The 25,203-nt window shown below is 39.9% G+C and overlaps 1 protein-coding gene across 1 annotated transcript in view; it reads left to right on the forward strand.

The window, feature by feature from the left end:
- The window catches only part of LOC138589795 (neural-cadherin), a 334,506-nt gene that overhangs the window by 233,854 nt on the left and 75,449 nt on the right, over positions 1-25,203 (forward strand). Inside the window, exon 27 of the mRNA XM_069660252.1 lies at positions 6,494-6,708. Coding sequence (XP_069516353.1) covers positions 6,494-6,708 — 215 coding nt within the window. The remainder of the gene's footprint in view (positions 1-6,493; positions 6,709-25,203) is intronic.

Consider the following 25,203-nt stretch of genomic DNA (forward strand, 5'->3'; position numbering starts at 1 on the left):
GGGGTTTAACGTTGCAGACATGCACAGCTCCTATATCCTGTCCTGTATCCTCCAAAACAACTTGGTAGCTTAGGGGTCCAAACTGTTGAACCACACGATAGGGACCTTTCCACTTCTTGGCCAGCTTGGCTGTGAATTTCTCCTTCGCACTTGACTAAGAGAAATTTGTAACCCACACTCTTTGTTTGGGTTAAATCCCACAGTGCGTTGGTTTTTGTTGTAATTTCTCAGTTGCCTTTGTCTTGACTCTTTTATGCTTTCCTCATCATGACGAAAAAATCACTGATGTCATCTAGATAGACCAGACAGATTTCTCCCCACAGGCCTCCCAAGACTTCTTCATTAGCCTTTGGAAGGTGGCTGGCGCATTCTTGAGGCCAAAGGGCATGACATTGAAATGATATAATCCAGAGTGATTGACGAAGGTAGTTTTTGCTGTGCTGTTGGGATTCATGGGCACTTGCCAGTATCCACTGTTTAAGTCAATTGTGGAGAAAATGGCAGTCCCAGAAAGGGATTCAAGGATTTTGTTGACGTTTGGTAGAGGCATCGGTTTCTGTGCATTCACTTTCCGAAAATCTACACACAATACGTGACCTCCATGTTTCTTAGTTGGTAGAATGAGAGGGTTCAACAACTCCGCCACCATCATTTCTCTTAATGATCTTCTTGTTCTTGCTTACCAGGGGAAATCCAGTAAGGCCTTTGCTTGATTGGCACACAGTTAGCGATATAGATTGTGTGCTGCAAAATATCAGTCTTTCCAGGATGATTAGTACATACCTGTGGATCAGACTCAAGGAGCTGACGTAATTGTTTATTTTCTCCATCTTGTAAGTGAGCGTCAGACACAGCACGATTGATGTAATCTTTGACTTCCATTCACGCAGGCTCCAAAGAAAGGATGGGAGGTTGAACAGAGCTTATTAGTGAAAGACTTCAAACTGTTTTTTTTTTCTCATTTGGGTGTAACTGGCTAATGTGTCAGCTATGGCTTTTCCATGCCATGTACTTATTGAAATTAGTACAAGTAGTTGTTGAGGACTAGAGGAGTAGACAAGTGGATTGCCTGTAGTCTCTGAATTGGACTCAGATGATGCTTCCTGAGTTTGTTGATTTATCAATTGTACAGGGTTTTTAGATTTTACAACTGCCATAGAACCAGGCAACCCTTTTGGTTTTTGAGCCCACGGAGGGTGCTTGGGTGCCTTTTGCCTGTAAGGATTAGGTAAGTGCCAGGTGAACTGTACTATGGACAGGAACCAGGGGGGTGGTCACCTTTACATCTCTATCACAACACAGAGGGTCTGGGTTTGTCAACAGGTTGACCTGAGGTGGCATTTCTGGGAATGGGGTTAGTATTTTTTAGCATCCATTCTCTGGTTGTATTCAAACTGCTTTCCATGGTCATTTTCTAGTTGGTGACCAAGGCGCACTAAATCTTCAGTTAGATTGAAGAGTGTCAACTCTGCCTTGAAGCTGACTAGAAAGAAGCAGTTTAATGTTTTTCAGAATCATTTTAACAATGTTAGCTTCTGTGAGAGAGGGTTTCCAACTTTTACAGAGAAATCTATAGGAGAAAGCAAAATCTCTGACGGCCGCTTTCTTTTTTAGACTGTTTGCCTTCATCAATGAATCTCTGTTTCATTGTCGTTTTGTCTTCTGGTTCGTACACGTTCAGCTAGCTCGTCCTCAATCTTCAGAGAGGAAAGCTGATAGATTACCGGTTACCTTTGATTGAGCGATTTCCCACCAATCGTGAGCAGTACCCTGGTGTACTTTTCGAAAAGCATCAGATAATGGATGTAGGGCAAGAAAGTCATGACATTTGGACAAGTAACTGAGCGGGTCAGAACCATCATTAGGCGCTCCATAGGGAGGGAAGATTGACCTGAGTGATCACTCATTACAATAGGTGGGGTTGTACCTGCAGCTGTGGATAGTTTGTCCACTGGACAAGCGCTAGAACTTGCAGAAGAGGAGGTAGATGTGGCTTCTACCATTAGAGATTCCAGTTTTCTTTCCAAACAAGATGTTTTCTGTTCAAGGTTTTATAGCTGATCTTTACTCTTCACCTCCACTTTTCCAATGTTTGTCAATTGTTTTATCTCAGTGTTACATGCTTCAATAGTTTGTGATAACCTGCTGACACTTTCTTGAGTATCTCTGTGCAAACATTTAAGCTCATGTTGAATTTCTACTTGAAGTTGCTCCATCATAAAGCGGATCTCTGACAGAAGGGAAGTTTCAGAATTTTTCAATTCCTCCTCTGCAACTGCTTTGATTACTTTTACTATCGTATCCATTTTCATTTCCATGCTTTCTTTATGGGATGTCATCCCTGGGAAAAGTTGGCGATGATGTTGTTCATTTGTGGAATCTGGACTACCTTTCAAACACAGTTCTTTTATGGCTTGAGCTTGTTCATCCATTGCTTTATGAATCCTGTCCCAACCCTCCTGGGTTTTAGCTGCAATTTGATTTAAGTCCCGGGCAGGTGTAGGGATTACTCCTGGAAGTTCACATTGAGACTAAGATATTGAATACGGAGAGGAAGCTGAAGTGACTCTTATATATTTTTGGTTTATTGATGTTTGAACATCAGGAGCTTCTATGTTGAGAGAAACTGAGGGTGGCCTTTGAAGCAGCCTGTTGACTGGCCATAATGAAATGTGTGTGTGGTTATCTAACTGATTGTTGTCATGAAAGACAGTTACTGCTGTACCAGGTGAAAACTTTCCCACCTTACACACAATTCAAACAACGTAGCCACGATAGCAGTCAAAAATAATAAGCAACATTAGAACATTGAAGAGCATACAAGGTGTTTTCACTTCAAAACCTCCAAAACCAACAAAGAGGGTACATTAAAAAAACACAAAATCGCAGCTTTGCCCCACATTGGGCACCAATTCTGTAGCGTAGGATAACCCCAAGTATTCCCAAATTATAGTTGGGCGCCAGACAGGAGAATAATCACAATCCTACTCTGTCACAAAATGATTAATATAAACAAGTTGGGGAGATAGCCCGGGTAGCTTATTACCTTTGCTACTAAAAGAATCACAAGATAAAAAGAAACACAGACCAATCAATCAAGCACAAACTCAGTTCAGTATTATCACTACTTTCTTTTTGTATTTAAACCCAGATAATAATCAATGTAAAGGCTTATAGGTCAAACTCAAATGCAAAATCTTTCAGTCTCAAAAACTTAATAAAACCAAGAGAAACGCACTTCACATTCCAAGTCCAGATATAAAAATCAATGTCTCTTTAAGTAAATAAATGAAATGAGGACTCCAGATAATGTTCTTTTAGTGTATCAGTGTAAAAGAGGTCAAAATGTCAATTCAATTCAGATTTGGTTCAGTGTGTGTGGGTGTGTTGGGGAGTGTGTGTGTGTGTGTGTGTGTGTGTGTGTGTGTGTGTGCGCGCTCACATTTGTTTTTTCTCTTCAATCCTGTATGAGAGCAGAGGCAGAAAATATAGCAAGACAAGAAGTAACACTTGGATGAGAAATGAGCTGTCTACAGAACACCAATTGGGCGTGTATGTGTGTGTGTGTGTGTGTGTGTGTGTGTGTGTGTGTGTGTGTGTGTGTGTGTGTGTGTGTGTGTGTGTGTGTATGTGTGTGTATGTGTGTGTGTGTGTGTGTGTGCGCGTGTGTGTGTGTGTGTGTGTGTGCGTGTGTGTGTGCGCGTGTGTGTGGATGCTTCTGATTATTCAAGCACACGTTTGTGTGTTTTTTCACAATCTGCACAGATAAAACTTAAAATCACTTGAAGCAGTTGAGGTGAGTAAAAAAGCAACTAAACACATATTAGGAGCAGAGGAGAACAGAAATTGTTTCTCTAAGCTGTGTGTTTGTGTTTAAGGTTGTCAATTAGGCAATGTGTGCTGTTCCTATATTTGATCATTGCTTACAACAGGTGGATAGTGAGGGGTATTTTTATTTGGCTAAAAGAATAAAAGGGTTTCTCTCCACAATCATTTACAGCTACTAAAACGGGGATGGCTAAGAGGCAGCATATTAAGAATCCAGTGAATAAGAGCAATACTTGTGGGTATGTGCAGAGCCTTTAAAATGAAATGTACCTAATTAAATAAAAGTCCAAAAACAAAACAAAAAAACAGTTGATGAACTGTAACTGTAATTCCACTTCTTTGTGTATTTTTCTGATTCAGCTGATTAATGAATGGGGGATGCAGACAGCATGGTTAGATATGTACTTTGTAGTAAATTATATAGTTCTGGTATCTAAAACACAATTAATAAACCATCAGGTTTTATCTGCTCTAACAGGAATGTCTTCTCTATATAATCTCCTCCATGTCGCTCTGCAACACTGTAAGGTCCCTTTGGCTTCATGAAAGGTGCGCATTTGTAAAGTAGAGTACACTAGTACACGTACAGGATCATTTCCACAATATATCTACCACATCCTGTTCTTTGTTTGGCTGGTTAAATTGATTCTTTATGCACGGAAGCAAGGTGATCACAAGGAATTCTGCCTGTGCTTCTTTAAAAACATTGTTCTGAGTCGGAAAACGCTTTATTTTATGGATTTGTTTGTAATTCCTGCTGAAAATCCAGAGCACTACTGTCATTGACAGGCTCAGCATAATATCTTTATCTCATCCGAATGAAGTCACAGTGGGATCCCTTCCCCGCTCGACAAAGCATTCTTACAAAAACAAAGTTTATATACAAATGTTTAATAATTAATGCTGGAGATGTGATAATTTGTGAACGCAAATAACTAATTTCTGCTTTTAGTCTCTCAATCTCCTTCAAAACAAATCCTACACAATATAAGAAGAAGCCACAAAGCCGCTCCCTAATGAAAATGTATACAGTAGCTGTAAAGGTTAGCTGAGCTCCCTTTGCACACAGGACAACATCTTAAATGTCAGCCCCCCCTCCCACAAAGCTGCTGTGAGATCTGTATGTAAACATCATAAAGTGAAAACCACAGTTTGTGATTTCACTTGACAGAGGCACCGTCACACACTCACTGGCGCACACAAACACACGCGTACACACACATGATGACATCTAAAGAATCACGAAACAATACGTTTGTTGAGTTCATCGTCTGGAATTTGTCTCTACTTTTTTCACATTCTGTAATGTGTTGATACATTTGAACAGATGTGTGAAAAGTCAATACTGATACTGATGTCCTTTTTTAACAGCTCATTTTCCTTTTGAGTTTACATACCCAGATACCTAGCAGGCACACAGCAGCTTGAATGACATGAACATCTCTACATTGATAATGGAGATGAGGTGTGATTTCTTTTTTTATTGGAAGGAAGAGTCCATGCTCTATTTCCTTTTGGAGTCACAAAATATTTTTGCTCTGTGAGAAATAATAAAGGGTATGTCTAAAAGTATTTTCAGTAGTGGAATTAATGTGTGCATATATGTGTAGATATATACTGGCAAAGTCTCTCGATTTATTCAACTAAATAACAGCAAAATAGGCAGCATTTAAAAAGGAAAACACATTTATTTTATCACATGGCCTTTTCTTGACACCTCTTGGAGTCTGGACTTATTGCTTTCTGTGAAATATTAAAGTCGCAAAAGATTAAATGGTTAGATTTATTATTAGTGCTAGCATGTGCAGCGCAGTGGCCACAAGGAGACAAAGCATTTCAGTCCAAACCTAAATATGTTTGCAACTGCTAACAACAATTGTTTTCACCCCAATTATCCAATTAGTGAAATTATTTTTAGCCCTCTATATTAATTTACTTATGTCACTACTGACATACCACTTTAAAATCCAAGAAAAAAATAAAAGAACTTCTAGGCTTATAAAGGGACTCCACCTGTCGTGGGTTTGGGTTGTGCTAAAAAGACAAAGTCCAATCAGCTATGCTCTCATTTTACCACTGTTGTTTCTTCCTACAGTTGGACATTAAACCCAACTGGATGCAACAGGGTACTACAGTTTAAAATTCAGTATAGAAAATGTGCTGGGACAAGTGTGGATAAAGATTTTAAAAAATATGAATAAAAACCCCAAGGCTGAAACTTTGTTGGAGAGGGAGTTTAGAGGTTAAATTTTGACAGGAAGCGATCGGGCAAATGAGTTCTTGGATGTATGGAAATACGGAGAGAGGAGTTTCCCAGTCATGTAGTGATTCTCCCTGTGGTTTTGCCACTAATGAGAAGATCTGCATCAGTGAAACACAGGGAGTGAGAGAGAGATAGCCGAAGGGGAAGGCTGTCTGAGACGAGAAAACAACTAGACTGGAAGAGAGTGCAGATAGAATAGTTGAAAGACCTTAATACAGTAAGTGGTTCCAAAAGGGGAAGGGGGTTTGGGATCAGATTGGTGTTTTCAACTTAGAGGGCTCTGATATTTTTGGAACTGAAAAGGGTTTTCAAATTGTCAAAGAATGTCATAGAAAATAGCCTCAGCCATCTACATTCACTAATTCATGTAATTTTGGCTTATAATTTCCTCTTCTCCCCAAGGTGCCAATGCCCAGCTCAGTTCGAGGGGCCTGAGTGCCAGCAGAACAAGCACAGTTTCCAAGGCAACGGATATGCCTGGTTTCCTCCCATGATGCCTTGCTTTGAGAGCCACGTGTCGCTGGAGTTCATCACAGACGTGGCTGACGGACTGCTGCTGTACAGCGGCCCCTTAGCCCAGCTGCAGGCCTGGGACTATGAGGACTTCATAGCCATAGGTAGGAGACATTTCAAGCTCGATAACATGTCTGTTCCTGCTCTGACTCAAAACTGCTCATCGTTTGAAGACAGCTGTAACTGAGATGGGAAAGAGGAAGTGTTCCTTTTTTTAAATACATTCATTTAAGTGTTCTGAACCAGCAGGTACATGTCCTCAGAACAGAACATTATTATGAGGTCAAAGAACTCGAGGACGAGTTTGGAGGGAATAGGCCTCACTTTATATTTTCATTCTTGTGGAACTGCTATGGCAATATTGCATACATTACATGATCTTTCTAGCCTTTAAACAGCATACAGTTACCCCAGGGGGCTCTACAGATGCCAGAGATATATGAGTAGTTTGAAATCAGGACAGAGGTTATCATTTGATTAAAATCTCATATATATTGATAGATTTTTTCAGCTGTGGTTCTTGTGTTACCATCCAAAACTTGTTAGCCAGCAAACAAAGAAGTGTAAGCTGATACAAGTAATGGATGAAAGGTTAAATGCTGCAGATTATGGGTATATGGTTGAATAAGATTGTTTTAGAACTGTTTATCCTTTACTTTTTCAAAGCCCTACATGTAGCTAAACACAATCGATCAAAATTCTGCAACTTCTAATGGTAGTAATACAAGTGCAAACATAACCAACTCAGTGACTGATTTGAACAAAATATTTAAGCAGATTTTCACCATTGATCAATGATAAGCCGTCCTATAGTGCTGACCGTTGAGGGAATGGAGAGCTGAAGAGTTGGGAATGGAGGAAGCTATTGTATTGCAGCTTCTTGGCTGTGTTGCACATTTTATTTAATGTTAAAAAAAGAAGGAACCATCTGCAGACAATCATGAGACGTTGATTGTACAAATACCATCTTTTGAATGAACCTTGAAGAAACATTTTTCCATTAGAAAGCGTCTTTTGCTAAATGTCACATTAAATGTCTCAGATTAATTTTTTATCCTCTAAAATAAAGTTCTTTACTGAATGAAATGATGTACAGTACTAAGAACAAAATGCCAGGGGGAATAATTGGCCTAGCAGGAAGAAGCTCTGGAAACTAGTCAGACTCAACAAAACAGACATGGCTTTTATGACAAAGGAGTTGAAGTTACAACTTATTTCTTTTCACTAAAAACTTTGTGAACTTACTGTACCTCTAGCCACCATGGTAACTGGAACATTAGACCTTATTTACACCTGGTATATCTTTATCTGAAAACATTATCCAGATAATTAAAAAAAATGTTAATGCAAGGTGTGGATGTGTCATGATTGGATCTGCATGATCACACATGGTGTTAGTCTGGCTCACATTGGGCCTCATTCACTAATATCTGCGCAGAAATGTTCTAACTCTCCGCAAAAAATAAGCACTTGCGCAAAATCACCATCGGATTTATGACACGTGCGTACCAGTCAATTTTGTTCTCACCACCGTGCGTATGTAGGTAAATCAGAACCATTCTAAATTGACAGGCGCGTGTCCGCGATCTTCAATCAGCATACTGCCACGCCTCTATTTCTCTATATAAGGACATCTGTTTGGTGCCGCATGAAGAGAGAGGTGTTACGGAGAAGCTGAAAGAACGTGAAAGATGGCCTCAAAAGGTAAAAAGAAAAATTTCACATCAGCAGAAATAGAAACAATTGTAACAAAAGTGTTACATTTCAATATGAACATTTTCATATGGTCTACTCTGTTGTAAACTTAATAAACTAACTCAACTGCTATAATTGAAGATTTTAATTATATGACAATAAATTATGAGGATGACACGGCATTTACATTTGGTCCATACATTAGTAAATTCAATTATTGTTGTCTATTAAAGCCTTTTTTTCAATAAATGAAGTTTTAATATAGTATGCATTTAGTTAAAAGGGTGTGTGTTAACATTTCCTAGGACATTTCTTTCATCATTTGTGCGTACGCATGGTCTGAGGGAGTTCTACATTTGTTCGCAGAGTACGAAGAAATTTAGGTAAGAACAAATTGATGAATCCCAGATTTGTGCGTCAAACGTGCCTACGCACAGTTCAAGCACAGATTTGTGCGTACGCACTGTTCGTAAATGAGGCCCAGTGTGTTTCGAACTTATGTTGTGAAAACACAATTAAAACAACGTGCTGGCATCCATTTGGTCATTAATACACTCTGACCAATACCTCTAAACCAGTGAGAAAGAGTGTGTCCAGAGTAGAGATGGGAGGTCTGACTCTTTTTAGGAACTCAAGTTTGTATGAGTCATTCACTAAAGAGAGTCGGGTTTTCAAGTCATTTAAGTCAGTTACCCAGAGCTTCAATCCCCCACCGCCCGCCCGATTATTTGTCCTGCTAAAGATAGCGTTTTAACACTAGGTCTAAATGGGGTGCAAGTTCATGTCTGAGTTGAGTTAAAACTTGTTAGCTCTATCGGAGTTGTTAACCTTTCCAATAACACTTTATTTAATGGTACGATGTACAATACCAAGAACAAAATGACATGTTAAGTAAAAAGTTAAGTAGCCTATTGGGAAAACATTAAAAACAGAAAGAAAACAGAAGCAGCTGGTGACTTAATAGCACTAGCGTGTTCTTGGCTCGTTAGTGTGTTAGCATTAGCCCATTAGCTACAGCATTTCACCAACTTGCCCCTCAGCTATAATGACTGAGCCTTTGTTTTGTGAATATTTGCAGATGAGTTTATGTGTGTCACTTTCAGATGTAACCAGGGTCTTTAGAGCGATAAAAAGACTGAAATGACAACTTAAAGCAATCACACATGTTGTCATCATTAGGTAAGGCAGAAACAGAGATGTACAATAAAAGTGAACAACCATGAGAAATACACAATACATCACCCCCTATTCCCCTTGTCTCATAGCCTGCAGCCTGAGGATTGTTACTAGACAAGAAGAAAGATCCTTTTCAGGTTTAATTCCCTTTGTGTATTAACTTGCCACGACCTCAGGATTTGGCAGTGACAGTGACTCTGGAACAATTCAAAAACACACTGCATGATTTTCATCTTATTAAAGCTGACACGCCATGCATTTTGACATGAACTACTTTGACTCCCATTTAACATAACACATGCATACACACACTGCTCACTCTCACTTTGATATACAATGGATTTTGGTCAGAAAGATCTGAAACTATGTAAACTGAGCTTCGACAGGTTTACATCTCTGGCTCTTAAGGGAATTTGCAGGTCTTTTCTCTCGTTGCTGAGGCAATATTATTGAAGTCTGAAGACAATAAAGATAGTTGAACTGAGGGCGGCAGGCAGGAATTATAGACAGACGGAAACGGAGAACAAAATGTCTTGCACATTTCAGTATATTTAGTGTTTTAATCTGAGAGACTAACGCCTCCTTGTCTCCCTTGCTACTTCTTCCCTTGCACTGGTCCTCTCTCTCGGGGAAGGAGCTGTTGTTCCTTCACTGCCAAAGTAATATGTGTGGGAGGTGAGGTCTGCCTGGAGAGCAGGACGTGTTGTGTATTTGTGTGTTAGTGTGTGTGTGTGAGTGTAATAAGCAGGTTGGCAGGGTGAATCCTGAATTATTTCTTCAGCTTTGGTTGGTGTCAGAGGCTCTGTGTGCATCTCAAAGCCAGTCAGCATGTGTTTCTGGATGTGAACGAGTTAATGAGTTTGTGGAGTTAAGGCTGATTTGTCAGTGCACAGTCTAATTAGAGTCAGGCTGTACATATTTAGAGCTCTAATTAACTTGTTTCAAGGTTCAGCTACTGCATGTAACAAATACACCGGCAAGCCTGGACTGTGCTGGAGCTTAGTATAACTGTATTAAAATGTGAATATGTAGGTGTATGAATGTACTGAACAGCCTGATGATTCATTAATTTGTTCCGGCTCTTCTAATCGTCTAGTACGTGATCATTTGTCCTATTTATCTCTATGATGAACCTTGACCTCCACCATGTCCATTTGGACTTTTAGGGACACAGCAACATCACTACAACAAAGTCAAGCTGGTATAACCCGGTTGACCTGGGAGGTAGAATTATCTGTTAGTCGCCAATTAACTCCCATAAACTCCACTGTCTGGAAGTTATTAGGTCTAATAAGTGTTAAGTGCTGTTCTAACACGAATTGCTACATCCTGCTGCATGTGAAAAAAGGCTGTGGTAGATTGACAGAACAAAATCTATTTCAGTCAGGAACACTCTCGTCATAGATTTAACCATTTATTGCCAAATAGAAATACAGTTATGCTTGGCGCTGATGGCTCTGCTCTAAAGTTGCTCCCTTGGTAAGCCGAGCAGCATGCCATGGCTTTCCAGGAAGCGCAATGCAAAACCCTCCCAGATATACAGAGTGGGCAAAAGGCTTCAGACTAGAAAGGTGGAGGCTGGGGTGGTGGAGGCAGAACATTACAGGCAGCAGCAGTGTTTGTGCAGCATTGGTGTAGCAGGGATGAGTGAGAAGGAAGTTGCATTTAAATGGACCGCCTTGTTGTGAGAAGCAGCTGTGATTGGTGTGTCACTGATTAGAAATAATAATTCAATCAGATGATTCAAGCAGTCAGCTAGGGGCGTATGACTTCCGTGTCCTGCATGAGCTCACGCAAAGCTTCATATATATTATGCAGCCTTTCCATTTACAAGGATGCATCTTGTATGCACGATATAAATCAAAATAATACGATAAAAGGCCCCTTTATATGACGGGTCCACAGCATTAGCAAATAATACCAGACCATCCTTCCGTTTGTTTTGTACTTTGTACTGTTTGACAAACGTGCAATTATTCACGGTAGCAAAATAATGCAGTGAGGCTGAGACTGAAGGTCTTTGGCTCTGAGGGCAGATTCCCACTTTGGCAAAATGAAACGATCAGACAGGTTGTAAACAAGCGACGAGATTGTTGCTCTATGATCTTTGATGGATGTTTATCACAAACATAATTTGTGGCAATTATTTCACCTTTCCCCTCTGTTTTGGGGGTTTGTTTACAACGTTTCTATTTAATGATAGTTCAGTCTCTGGTTATAACTGTCAAAAATGATCAGAAAACAAAATTTCCCTAATGAGAACAGCTAATGGTTCCTTAAGGCAAGGTGAAGCAGTTTTACAGTGTTTTTCTTTGGCTCTTAATATTAATCACCCTACACAACACGCAGTAAAGGATTTCTTTGCTTGGACGCCCGATGCACAAAGCCATCTGATATACAAATATTAAAACAACATATTCACCAGCCACAGTCTGGGATGAACCTCCATCATATTTCATATGAACAACATTGAGCGGCCTATATCTGATTTTTAATAAAAGGCATAATATTGCCACCATATATTGCCGTAGTCCTCCTGTACGACAAACCGTAAACCCCACCAATCGTACAAAGCTCAAATAGGATTTTTAAACCTTATTAGATATGAGAGAAAGATAAAGTAAGATAAAGGGAGTACAGTGTTGACTATACTGTACACTCTGAGTTGAACTAAATGATTCTTTCAGTCACTCACTGTCCTTGGGCACCATGGTTGATTGTTGATTTTCAGACAGCGGTGAGCAAGAATCAAAAGTATAAAGTAAACAGATAACGTGAAGAACAATGGTGAAGAGCAGGATTGATTGGGAAAGCACAGCAATCATTTGGTCCCACTGTTTATTTTAAAGATGTGAAAGTGACTTACATTGGTTTCCCCTGACCAGCATCTGAACCAAAACAGCAACTTTTTAATTAGATATGTTAAGAAAGGCACAAGGGAAAGGGACAGGCTTTTCTAAGAACACAGATTTAAAGATCCACTGCTCACGTTGGTTCTAAAAGAGACACATTGAATAGATGCGTAATTGCAAATGGAGTGTTCTGAATGCCGAAGGTCTTCTGGCTGTGTTACGAGTTCAAGATGTGCATTTAGTCTGTCGGCGCTATGACCTCAAATTGAAAGTGTATTTTGCAGAGACTATTTCAATAATGGTCTCAGAATACTGTGGGATGGGAGCAGGAGCAAGAAAAGTGAAATATGGATTTCAAGGAACAGTGACAAGACAAAGCCCCTCACCATAAAGTGTCCTCAACAGTAGATACTGATACCGGACCTGCCTTTGTACTTCAGTGCTGTACCAAATGACCAATTAAACACAATAACTAAGTAGTATGCAGTGAAGCAGTGATTTCCTTCAACAAAATAATGACGAAAATTGTTCGTCAACGACCTTTTTTCCATGATGAAGATGATACGTTGAGAAGCTAAAAATAAATTGTTGATAATAAAGACTCTGACGACACGAATGTTTTGTTTTCGTTAAAGAGATGGGACTAAAATGTTAGGCTGTTGGACATTTAAAATGATGTCTAATCTGTCTGTCAAAATACAAGCATTGCATTCCTCTAACTGGCTAACCCGGGGGCGCTGGTTTGGCTCGGTTGGTAGAGCAGGCGTCCCATGTATAGAGGCTACAGTCCTCGTCGCACTGATCGCAGGTTCGACTCCCGGTCTGCCGATCCATTTGGTGCATGTCATCCCCCACTCTCTGCTCCCCACATTTCCTGTCTGTCTTCAGCTATCCTATGAATAAAGGCAAAAAAAATAAAAATAAAAAAAATAACTGGCTAACCCGGTTGGAGATAACGGGTATCATGAAGGTGGTTGTGAACTTCCTCTGTGTCACCCAGGCTTTCTGCTTCAGGCTCTGTGCACGCTCACAGAAAAAGGGTGTTTTTTGCGTCATTTGATGCTTCTTCTGCTCAAAAAGGAGCGTTCACTGGCTGTCTGCCTCAGTCAGACTGTTTAAATGAGAAACGATGATGATAAGTAATCTTTAGATGCTGTGTCTTCATTCTTCATGTACTGGATGATCTGCTGAAATTTAAAGTCTTAATTTTACCTGAAGCAAACGGGTACAAACGAGAACAGAGATAATGTTTTCCATCTTGAGACAATTTTCTCAAGAGAGAAAACATTTTGACTAAAGTGTGACTTTTTATTGACTAAAACTGGACTAAAATGTTTTGGGTTTTTGTTGACTTAAACTAGACTAAAACTATAGAGGGTAAAAATGACTAAAATGTGACTAAAACTAATAAGAATTTACGTATGAAGACTAAATCTAAATTAGCTGCCAAAATTAACACTCCAGCCTTGTTTAGTCAGATTTAACTCAACCCTGGAGTGTTTGTCCCCTTGGTGCGGTCCGTTTAGGTTGGTGTAAACGCCGATATTAAACTCTGGTACAGTAACAACCTGACCATGGTCTGCTAGAAAAGATGGGACTCTGTCTGTTTCCAAACCACGGTCCGGTTTGATTCAGGTGTCATAAACGAACTTAAAGTAGGACCAAATACAGGAAGCAAACCAAAACACTGTGCATTGTGGGTTGTTAACGGGTGCTTACACTTGCAGAGACAGACATGCAGCCAGGCAGCATATATGGGCTGACCAAACAATATCACAAACGCTTGTGGAAACGCACAAGAACACAGAGTCTTCAAACTGTTAAGTGAAAAACTAAAAGAGAGTGGAGCTGATCGACCTGTGGAACAATGTCGGTGTAAAGTAAAGAAACTCCGACAACAAAACATTAAAGTCCGCGATCATGTTGAGTGTGATTGAGGAGTGAGCTCTCTCTCTCTGTTTACTTCAGGGAGTTTACCCACGTGGAAATTCTGACCAATCAGAGAGCAGTTTCCTCGCTCATCAAAACTTTTGGTCCGCTGGTAAAAGCTGTTGTGTGAACACAAACACAACTGGAGGTAAAATGCAACTTTGTAACAATTTGGTCTTTGATTCGAATCAAACAAACAGACTTTAGCTGTGAAAGCACCCTGAGTCTCTTAGACCTGTGTGCAGGACAGGTATGCTGCAAGCAATCAGAGTGAGTCTGAGTGAAAACACCCAAAATGCAAGTATAGTGGGTTGGTGTTGAACCTGATTACTGACCACTAAACTGGGATGACTGTTTCATGTCAATAATTTAAACTTTCCCATAATGTTTTCCCTTTTAATTGAGTTTGAGCATATGTTTAAAAGACTTTACAGATACTGATGTGTAATATTCAACTTTAACTGATGAAAATTATCCTAAAGGACCATCATGAGATAACATTTCCCTAATAATAACAGTTAATGGTTCCTAAAGGCAGGGTAAAGCAGCTTTTGGCAGTGTTTTTCCTAGTCTGTTAAGTTTAATCGACCCACACGCAACACAGCTAAGGGTTCCTCAAAAAAATATGCCATGGACTTAAAGCCAAAGGTCCTATGAATATGTTATAAGTACAAGAGCTGCACTGCGCCTCTCCAGTGGCATGATTTCATATTGTAAGTGTAGTTTGGAAAGGATATTACAATAATAGAGAATACAGTGGGAGCTGGAGTGAAAGAGGTAAAATATGGATCTGAAGGAACAGAGGCAGGAGAAGAGGACAAAGAAATACCAGGTGGCTTCGAAAGAGACTTTTACAACCTGAACTGATTTTTCATTTATGAATGTCAAGTGGCACACGAGACGCTCGATATATCCGGAGATTTCTCATGGACCGTTTCACTATTGTGTGTGTGCAAGACTTTGTTCACCCTGTTATTACACCTTGTTAAGTGATGCTTCCCATCAGGCCTGATGATATTCCCCACTGCTTCACGCACACACGCGCACACACACGCACACACACGCACACACATTTCCACACACGCAGAGACCTCCAGGTTCTTATTGAGATGCCTGTTTGCTTTTCGAAAGCTGCACACTCATCCGCCCTTTATCCTGCCGCAAGGCAGCTGTACCAATCCAGCCCTGCTGAGTAGTCCAGAGAAGGTGTAAGCACTCGCACACACACACACACACACACACACACACACACACACACACACACACACATGCACACACACACGCACGCACACACACACACACACAAACACACACACTGGGATCATAGCTGTGTACGGCACCCAATCTTTGGCTGCTGGGGGAGAAGAGATTACATGGTTCTAACACACAGCTGTAGCGTGTAGCCTGTGTGTGTGTGCGTGTGTGTGTGTGTGTGTGTGTGTGTGTGTGTGTGTGTGTGTAGGGTTTAAAAATACTCATACCTGAGGTGACCTCTTGTGTTCCAGGTAAGATCAGGACATTGGGTGTTTCTGTAAATCCATTTACTTTCATATTTGCTTGTAAAAATCTTTTATTAAATTGTGAAGTCTTAAATTTCTTTAAAGGTATTTTGAGATTAGAAAATCCATCTTTGCCAACATTCAGGGTCTGTTTGTTTTAAGGTTTGCATTTCATGCATGAAGCTCATACGCATTTAAAAGGAAAAAAGACAAGCAGTAAAAATAATATTTAATTTCATTGAACAATATGCTACAAATATTTTATTCCTGAGCGTAGAGTATGATTTTAGAATAAGTGATCATCATCTGCACAAACACATGTAGCGGCTCAAAGGACTAATAATTAACAACTAATTAATATCAAATTATGTAACAATAATCCATAACTCAAAGTTTTGCATCGTTATTACAGACATCGGTGTAAAAGCTGAAGGAAAGTGAGGGCACTCATCTTCGGCTCCTAGAAACGATTAGTTCATTACTAAATAACAGAGTTTAGGTTTGCCTTAAATTCAATGTTGGACGCCACCCAATTTTGACAAAACAGGGAAAACTTATAGTTATTAATTAATTTAGGCTTGTGGTCTCAGGGTTGCTACGAGGTTCTTGGCCATGGTGTACAGTGACTTTACCATTTCATACACACACAAATCACAGAATCAAGGTCTTTAAAAATGAAATATTTATTAAACTACTGACTACATGACTAAACTACTAAATAGAAAATACATGAATGAATGAGGAATAAATGAGTGAGCACAATGAATAGGTTGCACAATGAACAATCTCTAAATAGGATTGACATTAAGTCAAGTCAAATCAGTGACCGTATCTTTGGAGGTTTATCAACTGATTGAATGTATAAAACACCATTCGGCAGTGGAGAGTTTGAGGAGCATCATGGAAGACTGTGAAGCAATTTAATATTAGGTTTAACTATAATTTTGATTAAGGATCCTAGTTTAGGTCTAATGCTTATTAAATCTCTTGATTAATTTCTCAATTGGTAATTTAGCATCAGTTGTCTGACATCAACTCTTAACACTTGAAATAGTATTGTTCACCTGACGATGGGCAGAGTGGCAGCAGCAGAAGTTCTTCCTGGCGGCCTCAGCATTTTGGGTCCCACGTTGCAGACTGCAGGCTTTGAGTCTGTGTCTCTCCATCTCTCTCAGCTGCAGCTGGAGCATCTCTTCATGTCCTTTGGCTGAGGGGGGTCATAATGGCAGCTTTGCCATATTCAAAGTTTCTTCCGCTCTAAGTCTTTGTCTCTAACGTCATCTTCATTCAAAAGCTTTTACTCAATAGTCGCAAGATTTGGCTCTCAGGCAAGTTCAGTGCAACTTAGGATTCAGGATTCAGGAGTCGCAGCAGGTGGCGTTTTCTGGCCCAGCATTCCGCAGGGCAGCATCAAGGCACCAGAGGCGAAGAGCACAAGCAGCAATAAGGGATCCTGGCTGGCAGGAATCAAAGTTCTAATTGTTTCCGAAATCAGAAGTTTCCTTCACGGGTTGGTTGGATGCCCCTTCCAACATGCTCAGCGTGGCTAGAACTCTGCAGCGGGCCTTGGGCGGCCAGACGGCAGGCTTTACCCCCCCTCTCTCCGGCCTTCGGCCATTAGGCCAGAGAGAGGGAGAATCACATCAGTACATCAGTCCTGGGGTCTCAGCAGAAGAGCCACAGCAGAAGACCTAGTCTTATCCTTTCTCCTTGGGTATTATCCTTTGTTATAGGGGTGTTTTGCGTTGATGGGAGCTGCTGACCACTCCCCATCATAAACCATCTGTTGAGTCTTTCAGTTAAACTTTAACAAACTTAATATTAATTCGCTTCACCTTTTTAATTCTACCATATTTGAAAGTTTTGCTCTCTCTCCTTTGAAATAAGACCAAATACTTAATATCACTCACCGAATAAAACTTCATCAATTGAAATAAAAGTATTCAACGATTTCAACAACCACATAGATGATGACCTTAGTTGTTAAGACAAATATGCATACCTGTACACATACATTTTATATATATGCATCTGTATACCCTTTTGTTCACCAAGTGAGTGAAATAACTTTAATAGTCTTATCAATGCTCCCTCTACCACAGGAACGTGTCTGTGTCCTTTGGCGTGCAGAGGTGCTCAGAGAGATCTTGCAGGCAGATAAATTCACACAATATACAAAACACAGGAAAGGCAACCATTGTCAATTAGTGTCCTTTTCAACCAGTTCTTGTTGATTCACTTTGTTTTGTCTGAGCGTTGTTCAGTCCATAAGAAAGTGTTTATTTGTTAATCCCTTGTTAGGGGGTCCATGGCCCATTAGAGAGGTATAAGGGTTGTTGCTGTTTAACCCCTTTATCTTCTGAAAGGTCATTTCCTGAGGTGTCTGGGGACCTGGGATATCACCGGGAAGCATCGCTTTTGTCATCTTTATGACTTTGAATGCAAAGCCCATGAGGAGGTGTCAGGACGTCTGCTCAAACATCCTCCCTAGGTTTATGCACTAATGTGCACATGCATTCCTATCAGAGACTTTAGTTAACATGTTACAGAAATATAAGTCTAACACGATAATGTAAAATAATTGAGGTAATAGAATACGTATTAATTAAGGGTTCGGTCTTTAGGTTTAGGAATTGTCTGTTTCTTGAACAACTGAAATTCAGAGAGTCACAGAACTGTAGTGTCTGTAGGCAAAGGGGGGACGAGAGGGAGAGTGGGCAGATAGCCACTCATCCTCTCTGTACATTTAGAATCAACAATCAACATTAAGCATCAGTCCAGTAACTTCTTCAGTTGATTATTACGCATAACATATTAGTAAATGTACATTTTAATCATTAAGTTCTTTATTTTCATACAGTTTTTGGATATGTCCATCTTGTTGCTCGAGTGAGTCTTTTGATGTTAGCCAGAAATCAAGGAAAGTCGTCCTCCTACAAGAGCCATAAATTAGCTGGCTTCACTTGTGTTTATTGACCCAGAGGTCATGTGAACAGGAAGAAAAAGATTCAGTTTTTGTTAAGGAGTTAATGATTATAATTCTTCATCATCGGATCATCCGCTACACACAAGACTTTGCTGCTTTTGTGTGCAAACACTTCTAATAGTGATCAGGACCTTGGCTTTCAGTGAATCAGTTAATTTAATTGCTTTTATTGAAAAACATAACACAAAGCCAGCACTTACAGCAAACTGTATTTGCATTTTAATTTTGCTGAGCATTATCATAAGTTAACAACTTGCAGTTTACAATAACTACGTGGCATTTACAGTTCACATCAACCACACTCGTGTAATTCTCTGTATTTACTCTGCATATTAATTTTAGAGCTGCCCACTCTGCTTGATATCAAATACATGTATAACTAGATCCACAACGAGAGGAGGTGATTTAAAGAAATAAGAACATGTATAAGTAAAGACCTGTCTGCAGAGCTGCAGGGACAAATGACAAGTGGCTTGTGTTAGGAAAATATTTAGTTGAGGATCAATCCTTCTCTGGATATATTTATGTCCTAATGGTTTTCTCTTGCTTCTATTTACCTTCGTATTGTCACCATCATCCTTTATCACCTCTGGGAGGGTTTCCCTGCGGGGATTTGATCTGTCATACTGTTACACTAAAGGTATTTATACCTCTATTACACTGACTTTAAGTCATTGTGTGGAAGAAAGATTAAATCACATTCATGTCACAGTCATGTCAAATTTATTATTATTTGACCGTATAGAAATAGTACTTCCTCATATATTTCCCTGTGATACTTTCAGTGTAGTCGAGTCACCAAACCTCGAGTCCGAGTCGAGTCTCGAGTCTCCAGTGTCCAAGTCCGAGTCGAGTCCGAGTCACCAAAGAAGAATCGGAGTCTGAGTCCACGAGTTTTAATTTTGATAAAACTAAGCTTAGCTTTAACTCTCTATCATCTGTGAGTCCATGTGTATACTGTACTCAGGTCTGAGAGACAGTGCTTTTGTTAAAACAATGAGCCAAATGATCAATAAATTATTATAAATGATGTTGAGCAGCTTTCAGGTTGTATTGATGTATGAATGTTTTCTTCAACTATTAACTTTAAAAGATTAGAGAAGCTGTGTACACAGTTGTAGTTGTTTTCATGTGTACAGTAATGTCACTGCAGCAAATATCGTGGGACATTTAAGCAGCAAAACTAAACTGGTTTAAACTGTTATAATTTGACAGGATGGAGGAAACTCCAGAGTGTCGTGTGTAAATGCGCACCGCACCCGGGAGACGCACTCCTCATTTCTGCTGTGGTGCGATCACTGCAGGTGTCTAATAAACTCTAAAATATTTGCGACACACGTAATGCAGCGGAGTGCAGCCGAAACTGTTGCTGAACAAGACGGCAAGTAATCATTCAAGTAGATAAAGGCACGTGACAGCCCTCACTCGAAACTCAATACATTATTCAAAACAGTCCTTATCAATAAATAAGTCCAAGTCCTCCTCTCCGTTTTCTGAGTCGAAATGCCGTCAACGCACGAGTCAGAGTCCAAGTCATCACCAAGTGGAGTCACGAGTCCTAAAAAACAGATTTCGAGTCCTGGACTCGAGTACTATAACAGTGGGTACTTTTAAGTAGTCCTCGTAGTTTTGTTCTCTAACCTGTGAAAAGTATAAAAGTTCATAAAAATAACCATCAGTTCATTTCAGAGGTCACAGGCTCAGGTTTAGGACAGCAATGTCTCCTGCACTTTAATTATTGATAATTTTTATGTCATGTAAAGTAAACAATATCAGTGAATTTCGAAATGGCGGTAACTAACCAGTAAACCCTATAAATGACAAGTCAATATATGGCTTAAAAATACAAAAAGCAGACAAAAAAACTACTAGATTTTAGATTTAAGACATTTGTTTTGAATTTGTATGTATAGTTTTGTTGAAATCCATTAACTACTAACAATTATACATCCAATCCTTTGAGTTGATACCTTAAAGTAAAAATCTCTGAGAGGGTAGGTGGAGCTAAGCTTTTTTCAGTCTCTGCAAGTGTTGCGAGTAAAAAGTAATCTATGGCTGAACAAACAAAGAAAAGATCGATGACTACAGATACAACTTCAAAAATAAATGAAAATCCAAAGAAAAAGAAACAAATTGGACGCTCAGATGAAGGCAAACAGTCTAAAAAGGAAAGCGACCGTCAGCGAGGAGTTACAACCGGAGCCAACCGTGGACGTCACACATGCAACACTGTCTGGATATCTGGAAAGTGTGCTCCCGCTATTACCGTTTAAGAGAACGAAACTGAGATCTTCAAGATCACAACTTTAAATAATTGTTAAGCATTTTAAAAATGCACTTCTTTGCCTGTATAAAGAGTGGAAACAAGCGGAACAGCTCATCTATGTCTATTGATAGACTGGAAAAATTATTGGTGTCAAAGATTTTCTGGAATCTTATTTTCACCTGAAGGTTGCCAGGCAAGGAAATTCAAGTGCCTAACCATGTTATTGTCCATCATATAACTCCCTGTTACCACATAGGGGTTTCTTTTTGTTGTATTTTAATTGCTAAAGTGTCTGGTGTACTATTGTGATGTTTCAGTTGTAATGTATTGTAATGTGTGATTGCGGCTCTATGCAGCATTATTTCCCAAGTCCAGTTTTTCTTGGGGGACAATGAAGTGTATCTTATCTTAACTACAATTTGTCAGGTAAGTCCTTTGGTGCTGTACAGATTAATGAAACAAAATCTAACATAATGATAAGTGAGTTTTAGAGATCTAGGTATATTTTGTTATGTTTAACTTCTAGTCCTTATGTAAACAGAAACACATTTAGTGTCACACAGTACAGACATCAGCGTAGGCTAGTATCAGTCCTCTTATCTTGGCATAAGAACTGAAATGTCCTTCCTTCAAATTTCTCCAGTGTATTGCATCGCTTCATGTAATAATTTGGAAATAAGCTTGATACGGATTTGTTAGAATAGGTTATTAAGTAATTATTGAGGTTGTCAGATAGAAGTAGGAGAATAAAACCACAAGATAACTGGCCTACATAGCATCATGACTACCTGGCTCGATCAACAATGGCACTCTTTGACCTCGGCCGGATTAGTGAGATTAATTGTCACAGTACTGATTTGTGTTCTGCAAGATGAACAGTAAATGACAAACATGGCTGGAAGCATTAGACCTGCTCTGAGGTGCTTTAGAAAGCAAGCGCACACACTCTCTTGCTCTCTCTTTCACACGGGCACACACACACACAAAGACTACCAGCCAGAGGCCAACACTTGTCCAATCAATACACAAATTAACAAAACAAATTAAATTTGTGTAATCACAACTGGCTTGCACAATGAAGAACGTTTGCCAGCAGGGGTTCAGATAAGGATTTGTGTGTGTTTTCTTCACTTGAACAAAAAGGGACATGTTCTCATCCTTTTGTATAGTTTTCATATGGTGCTACTATATGAGAGGTGGATTGCTGGATGGATAAAGACAATAAATGGAAGAAAAGGGTTCTAGCAAGCGAGAGCACACACAAACACTCAGATTCACTTTGGCATTACGTTCAATTTCCACAAAGCTGTTATGTAGCAGTACCCCCCAGCTCAGCACTGCAACAGCTTTCAAATAGGAACTGCTGCTGGATGCGGAGATCCAATATGCGTCGGCTGCGGGGCTGGCTAGCTAGCTGACAGATCGTTTATACAAGAAGCTCTCTGCTCTGCACTCGCTGCATTGCCTGCTGATTTGAACACAGGCTGACTTTTCTGGGTATTAGTGTATATATGTGTCGGTGGGTGGGTGTATGTGTAAAACAGTGTGATTTGTAATGCTGTTTATGCAGTCCATATGCTCTCGGTTTGACTCCTGTGTATCCTCAGGCCGTCAGATGAGGAGGACATTTTTCTTATTTAAGAGCCCCCAACACTGTGGGAGTTCAAGCTCTCCTTACATACACACTGCTTCTCTCTCCCTCTCGCTCTGTCTTTCTAGGAGGTAATGAATTACGTATGAGTAGCAGAAAAGAAGCTGGGTCGTGTGGATGAGCCCTTTAAGAGCAAAGTCTTGTCCTAACCCTGGTAGACCCAGAGCATTTAAAAGGTGTGCAGGCCCCTATGAAGATGCTCCCAGTTGGCCTGTCAGCCTGCTGCACTCCCAGCAGGACGTTTTTGGTTCTGCGTAACTCTCTGAATGTTTTATGTAACTGTACCAAAACATAATAATGATAATAAGAAGAAAGCTAGCTACAGAAACAATGAACTGTGTTTTATGCAGTAGGATTTTGAATTAAGTTACCAAGTATTATTACATGGCTGTGTGAAATACTTTTATTGCTCTAATTACGGCATTCTGAGGTCTGTTATTTCTCAATGACAGACTATGAAGTACAGACTGTTGCTGGTAATAATCACACAATCCAACAGACTTACTGCAATCATATCAATCCATCGAAAGATGCAAAAACTGCAACCACGACAAAGTTCTGCAAAACTGAAGAAGCCACATGAAGTAAACATTACACAGGACACAGTAAGGGATACGACGGTGTTTAAAGACGGTGAATGGAGAAGAAAATGTCAACAGACTCTGACAGTGATGAGACCTCAATCAGGTGCTGCGCTGATTCCTGCAGTCCTGTCTACCTTACTTCACCATCAGTGGAAATGTTTCCATTTAATGTGAGTAAAAACAGCTCTGTTAGCTAATTTTAATGTGAGTGATAGCAGCTAGGTTAGCTCATTTTAAAGTCGAGCTGAAACGGCATTTCGAGAGTATCTAGCTTCCATATCGTGACGTATTTCCGAGTGAAACAGGACGTGCAGGCGGGACATATCATTAGATGGATTTGATTTGATTGTTGAGAAGTGGGCGTAGACAGACGTTCTCCACAGCGCAGTAGCTAGCTAACTGACCGAGCGTTCTTGGTGCTCTGCGGCTAAATGTTGCAGATTGATTGGTTGAAATTGTTTGGTGCTAACTTACGTAAGCACGCGTGAAATTTAGTTTTACCGGAAGAAAAAATTATCGGATTTTGATATAACAATACGAAGAAATGTATTTTCTGTATTTTTTTTTGGCCTATATTGTCAAATAGATGCACAATATTACCGGGGATGTGATCTAAAAGGATTAAAATGACATTTTTCATTTCACCTCGACTTTAAGAAGGCCATAGAGTTAGCCGTTTCTATAGACACAGCTCTCACTGTGAGTGTAACACACTATCTTTAAACAGAAAACAAAAAGATAATCTTTTTATTATTTTTTTGGCCTTTGGCTTTATTTACAGGACAGCTGAAGATAGACAGGAAATGTTGGGAGTAGAGAGTGGGGGATGACATGCACCAAATGATCGGCAGACCGGGAGTCGAACCTGCCATCAGTGCGACGAGGACTGTAGCCTCTGTACATGGGGCGCCTGCTCCACAGACTGAGCTAAACAGCGCCCCAGATAATCATTTTTAAATGAATAAAATCATTTACAAATCATTACATTGTGTCAGGCTGAGACAAGACCCCTCCGCTTCGTGTCCTGCTCATCCTGTCAGGGTCCCATTCTGTGATAACAGCCTGCTCACTATACATTATCCCTTACATATTGATTTTGTGGATATCAGTCATGTCTGGCTGATACCTGATCTGCTTCTTTTTCTCTAGCTCTTGTGTTGAGAAAACAGTTATAAGGCAAAGGATTATAGCTGGAATCTAGCTTTTGCTACTAGTTAGCATGATGACATCATTGTTGGTTTTAGTCTTTAATATTTACTAGATAGTCATCCACCAGGACTGTTATACAGTATGCATCTCATAAAACCTGTTGAGGTGGCTAACAAAGTGAAGTAACAGTCTTGGTCAGTATCGGCCTGTTTTCATTCATATGGTGACTTTGTCACCACTCATGGACACCTTGTCACGGCCCTCCGAACCTTTATAGGACACATACAATAACATCCTGCAGTGACCCTGGGATGATGATGTTGTCACTGAAATGTAACAGATTATGACAAAAAGATAATCTGTCCAGCTTCCAGTCCAACATTACATTTGTTCTGGAAAAAAAACACTTGTTAAGAGTCTGTCCCTGTTCCATTGTTGATTTTGCGAGGCATCTTTGATAAATAATTCAGTTAAACATACTCGCATATAATTGCTGCCAACCTGTTAAGTTCTTTAACAGAAATTATACAAATACAAATAAGCCAGTCTACAAAGAACAACCTTGATTCCCACTCCTTTAATTAAGCAGGATAAGTGCAGCATAGCCTCAATTCAGATCTTTTCTTTCTTTGTTTCCTCCACCTGCTTTATGTGTCATCTCTGTGATCCATCACCATCTTCTCCACTCATCACCTTCTGTTTTCTTCCCTCTGCTTACTCTTAATTGTTAATTTCTCATTTATCTCTCTCTGTCCATCCCACCTGTCATCTACCGTCTCATATCTTGACTTTCTCTGATCTTTCTCCTGATC

The sequence above is a fragment of the Semicossyphus pulcher genome, unplaced genomic scaffold (genome assembly GCF_022749685.1).
Source record: "Semicossyphus pulcher isolate SPU_LCO1_2020_fin unplaced genomic scaffold, fSemPul1.0.p SCAF_1, whole genome shotgun sequence".
Taxonomy (NCBI): Eukaryota; Metazoa; Chordata; class Actinopteri; order Labriformes; family Labridae; genus Semicossyphus; species Semicossyphus pulcher.